Below are 4,260 nucleotides of genomic sequence, written 5' to 3' on the forward strand. Positions count from 1 at the left end.
GATCTCAGCATAGCATTCTATCATGAACTTCATTTCAGTTTATGAGGATTTAGAAACATAGTAGTTTCCTCTGGAATTTCTGAAAAAACTTTCAAAGAAGTTGTTGACAGTGAAGAGTCCTGAATCAACATCGCATCAGGTTCTGCTATGGTTAATGTAGGAGAAGTCTTGGTGCTGGTCAGCACACACTGCTTTGTGGGCCAGTCTCCAAAAGATGACTGATACAGCAGAGCAAGATGGTTCTGGACAGACTCACTCTTTTCTAGCAGCTGGCTAAAAGGAGACTCTCTCAGTTGTGCAGCTGTCAGGTCAAACCATGGGAAGGTTCTGAGGAGAAAAAACAGAATCTTCTATAGACAATAACAGCCTTGCTAATAATTTAACAAATATTAGTTGTCTTTAGAATCTGAGTGCTAGCCTCTTTCTTTGGTTTTGGAAAACAATTGTACTCCAAGACCTGAATCTGAAGCTCCAGTCATTACTGCACGATTCAAACAAAAACTGAACATAATGATTGTAGAGAGCACCTGAACCAATAGAGGCATTTTCCCTCAAGCAGAATGTCCTAACTTAACATCCTCAATAATCTTGTCTGTGAGCTAAAGTAAGTTAATTACCCATAAAAAATCTTCTCCAAATATTCCCAGAGGATTTTGTTTTCTGCATCCGATAGCCCAGTCCTGACCTGTGGCTTCAGACAATCCTGACCAGGAGGCAGACAGGAACTGGGGACCAGGACAAAACAACCCAGTGATGACAGTCCAGGCCTTTTATTTCTAGCACATCTAAAGCAATCTTTCCTGGCAGGTACATTGTCCCTAAGAGCAATACACATTTCAACAACTTCCAACCCAGCAAGACAACACCATGCTTCAGCTGTGGGATATGGCAAGTTTTAGAGCACAGAGAAAGCATGGGAAAGCAGCATCCAACCCTTTACTTACTCCTCTTGAGTCATTGAAGAGGCAAAACTTCTGCTGACAAAACTCTCGCATGTAAACTGTGGGCAGGAAGCTTTCTGCTCTGCACAGATACGGCAGTGTCCAGAGAAACAGAGGTCATTGAGCAATGCCAGTGCCTCCTGGTGAGGCAGGCTCTGCCACATGCTGCTGTTCAGGGCTGCATAGAAAATGCCCACCAGCCATTTGCCGTTGACTTTATTTTCGCTGCACAACAAAGAAAATCAAATGTCAGTAACCAATGTGCACACAGGTGTGAAGAGAGATCCTCAGTCCTCTCCTGTAAGCAATTACATTAGCAATGAGAGCAAGATTATCTGAAATCTCTGTTTTGGGATCATTTTAGGTGAGGGTGCTAAAATTAATATAATAAATATTTAATAATATTTTATATTCTATATTTATATTATTATAATATATTTAATATTTTATATTTAATATTTTAATATTTAATAATTATTAAATTTAATATTTAATATAAATAAATAATTAATAAAGTTTAACCAAAATGAGAGGCTGTACCTTGGGAGCTGAGGGGGCATGTTGCCTGCACAACAGCAAGGTCTTGCAGTGCCTCTGTGACCGACCCCTTTGTCCCCCACTCCTTTGTAGGCTCCTTGCCAGGGCACTGGTACTGTGGCCTCACGATGGCATTGTAGCAAAGGAGTTGCTTCAACCTGAAAGCAAAGGCAGCCCAAGGAAAGGAGGAGGGTGTCTAGGCTCATCTTGTTTCAGAGCCCCGTCCCAGTCCTTCAGTGACCAACAGCTGGGGAGTGGCTGAGTACGACTAAGTCTGAAGCAATGTTATGCAAGAAAATCATGAGATGCTGTGCTCGCATGCCAGCACTGTGCTGTGTTTGCCCTGTGAGCTTCAGGATGAATGGTAGCATGTCCAAGTGCATTTTACCTGGGCAGAGGAATGGCAGTGATGAGGCTGTACACAATGCAGGGTTTCCGAATGGCTGGCCGAACTGCAGAGCAGATGGACAGCATGTGCGATGGCAGGCAGCAGAGGAACAGGACGTCTGCCCAGGCTGCCAGCTGCGCATTGTCGTAGAAGCAGGTGAATCCTAGTTTCTGCAAGTCTGCTGCAGCAAGGCACACAGGGCTCAGAGCCTGTGGACCCAGCACTGGCAAAAGGCACCCCAGCGCCTAGCAAGGGGCTTTCTCTGCAGTGGTGGGACAAGGAGAGGGACGCTTTTGGTGAGCTGCCTTCTCTACTGGATGGCCATGTAACAACCTGGGGTCACAGTCACCCACCCAGCCCCTGACAAATGATAAGGAGAGCTTCAAAAAGAGCAGTCAAATGTGGGGGGAGGGAGCAGTCAAATGTGGTAGGGCTAAACTAAAGTGGGCCTGAAACTAGCTAGCTTTGAGAGGAACAGGGTGGATGGTCTCCACTACGCTCAGCTGGCACTGCTGAAGAAAAGCAGAAAATTGAAGTCATGTTTGTACAGAGGGCTTCCAGCCAAATGAAGATCTTTTCCACAACAGCATGCTCTTCTTCCAAATAAAATTTGGAGTTTCTATACCTCCAATATGTTTGGCAGGAAAACTTTCTCTAGTGAATTCTTCCTGAAGGGCCATCAGAAGCACAGCAGAAGCCCACCCTGCTGCCTGGTCTGGCTGGGGAGCACTTACACAGGCTCTCGGGGCGCCGGGTAGAAATGCGGACACTGGAGCAAGGAGCCCGACCCACTGTCACCAGTGCTCGGGCCAGCTGATTCCCAATGCGGCCTCCACCAATAATGCCAACCTTCAGGCTGTGGCTATCTGCCAGAGAAGTCAGCAAGGCCTTCCCAGTGCTGCTCACCCTGGAGAAGCGGAGAAATTTTGTCAGCCCCTTGGAAGCCATGATTTCGCTGTGCCTGCCCTTTCAGGACTTCCCCAGGCCAAAAGTCTACACAGAGCATCCCATCCCCATCGCCTGCATCCCACCCTGGTCTCTGACAGTCTCCAGAATGACAGAGGCTGATGGCTGCAGCCATGGGGCTTGGGGCTGGACGCCAAGGGGCATGGTGTCCACGCTACTCATGCTGGGGCTAACTGGCCACTCTGCTGGCTCAACGTATCAGGGAACCAAACCCCATATGCCAGGAGGGACCCCATGATGTATGTCTGCCTAGGGGAAAGCCACCACTACACTCTCAGGAGGAAGGGGATGAAAAGGAGCCCTGAGGTCAAGGATCAGGCAAGCTGTTGCGATGTCTGTGGCACTGATGTGAGCTGCTGCAAAGCAGCTCAGCAAATTAAGAGCTGATACCCGGCATATCAAGACGCATGACAACACCAAGCTAAGGGAGAAGTCAGCATGAGGAGCATAGCCTAGTGTGAGCAGGATTGCTATTGAGAAGGGACACGGGACACCATGTGCTAAAGTAGGACTTTTTGCTCATTATAAATTGCATATACTGGTGGTGGAAACAAGTCACAAGCATAGAGAACCACCAGGTTTCTGGGATGAAAACCCCTTTGGTAGTGGAGACAATCTTCTTTCCTTGGTTTTCTCAGAGGGAAAACAGCCTAAGGGGAAAATCCCTGAGTATTAAGATTGCGATTTCAGACAAAGCTGGATGTTGAATAGCTGACAAGTGTGGGTATAGATACTAGGTGACTTTTTACCCATCCAGAACCAGATAAAAAGCAATCAAGCTATATCATTGCATACACATATCTATATAATCCTTAATTTCATAGAGAGCTGGTGTGAGCCATGCAAGAAGCTCCCTACAGAGACCAGCCACTTACCCTGCTCTTCCAGTGACACACTATCTGGTGCAATCTGGAACTACCCCAAGATGGGTGGTGGTGCACCTGTGCCATGTCTTAGCTCAGTATTGTGGTTTTCTGATTTTTTGTTACTGGTATTCCACAACATAACATTGTGCGGTGCACTGGGATTTAAAAAGAATTAATGCTCCAGTCCATTGATTGTCAATATTTCTGGGTACCTGGCTCTCAAAAGTGAAGAACTATATTTCCCAGAAGACTTCCACTGTTCTGTTTTCCATTTAGAGGCAAAGATAAAACTGCACACAAGTCACAAAATTGCCCCTTTCTTTTTCTGCTCATCTCTGCAACGTGTGCTCCCTAGCCATCTCACCTTCAATATTAGAGTAAGGCCTTCAGTTTTTGGATGCTGTCTCTCTCATTTATTTGGATTATTAGCTTCAATCCCAATTAACTTGTATTTCTGTTATTATAACTTGTAAATTAACTCTCCTCCTCAGATCGTTGCTGCTATTTGTTTTTTTTTTTGTGTGTTTTTCTTTTTTATACCCTTCCCTCTTTGTTTCCTTTC

The 4,260-nt window shown here is 45.8% G+C and overlaps 1 protein-coding gene across 2 annotated transcripts in view; it reads right to left on the minus strand.

The window, feature by feature from the left end:
• Positions 1–333: 333 nt before the first annotated feature.
• The window catches only part of NOXRED1 (NADP dependent oxidoreductase domain containing 1), a 4,786-nt gene continuing 859 nt past the window's right edge, over positions 334–4,260 (minus strand). The window contains exons 3-6 of one of the 2 annotated variants that reach the window (XM_031553619.1): positions 2,601–2,773; positions 1,867–2,044; positions 1,482–1,636; positions 334–1,166 (exon numbers count right to left, since the gene is read on the minus strand). In XM_031553619.1, the coding sequence (XP_031409479.1) occupies positions 1,114–1,166; positions 1,482–1,636; positions 1,867–2,044; positions 2,601–2,773 (559 nt within the window). In that variant the 3' untranslated portion in view covers positions 334–1,113. Of the gene's footprint in view, positions 1,167–1,481; positions 1,637–1,866; positions 2,048–2,600; positions 2,774–4,260 lie in introns of both variants that reach the window. The other variant, XM_031553618.1, reaches the window with a different exon arrangement.

This window comes from Meleagris gallopavo, chromosome 5 (genome assembly GCF_000146605.3).
Source record: "Meleagris gallopavo isolate NT-WF06-2002-E0010 breed Aviagen turkey brand Nicholas breeding stock chromosome 5, Turkey_5.1, whole genome shotgun sequence".
Lineage (NCBI taxonomy): Eukaryota > Metazoa > Chordata > Aves > Galliformes > Phasianidae > Meleagris > Meleagris gallopavo.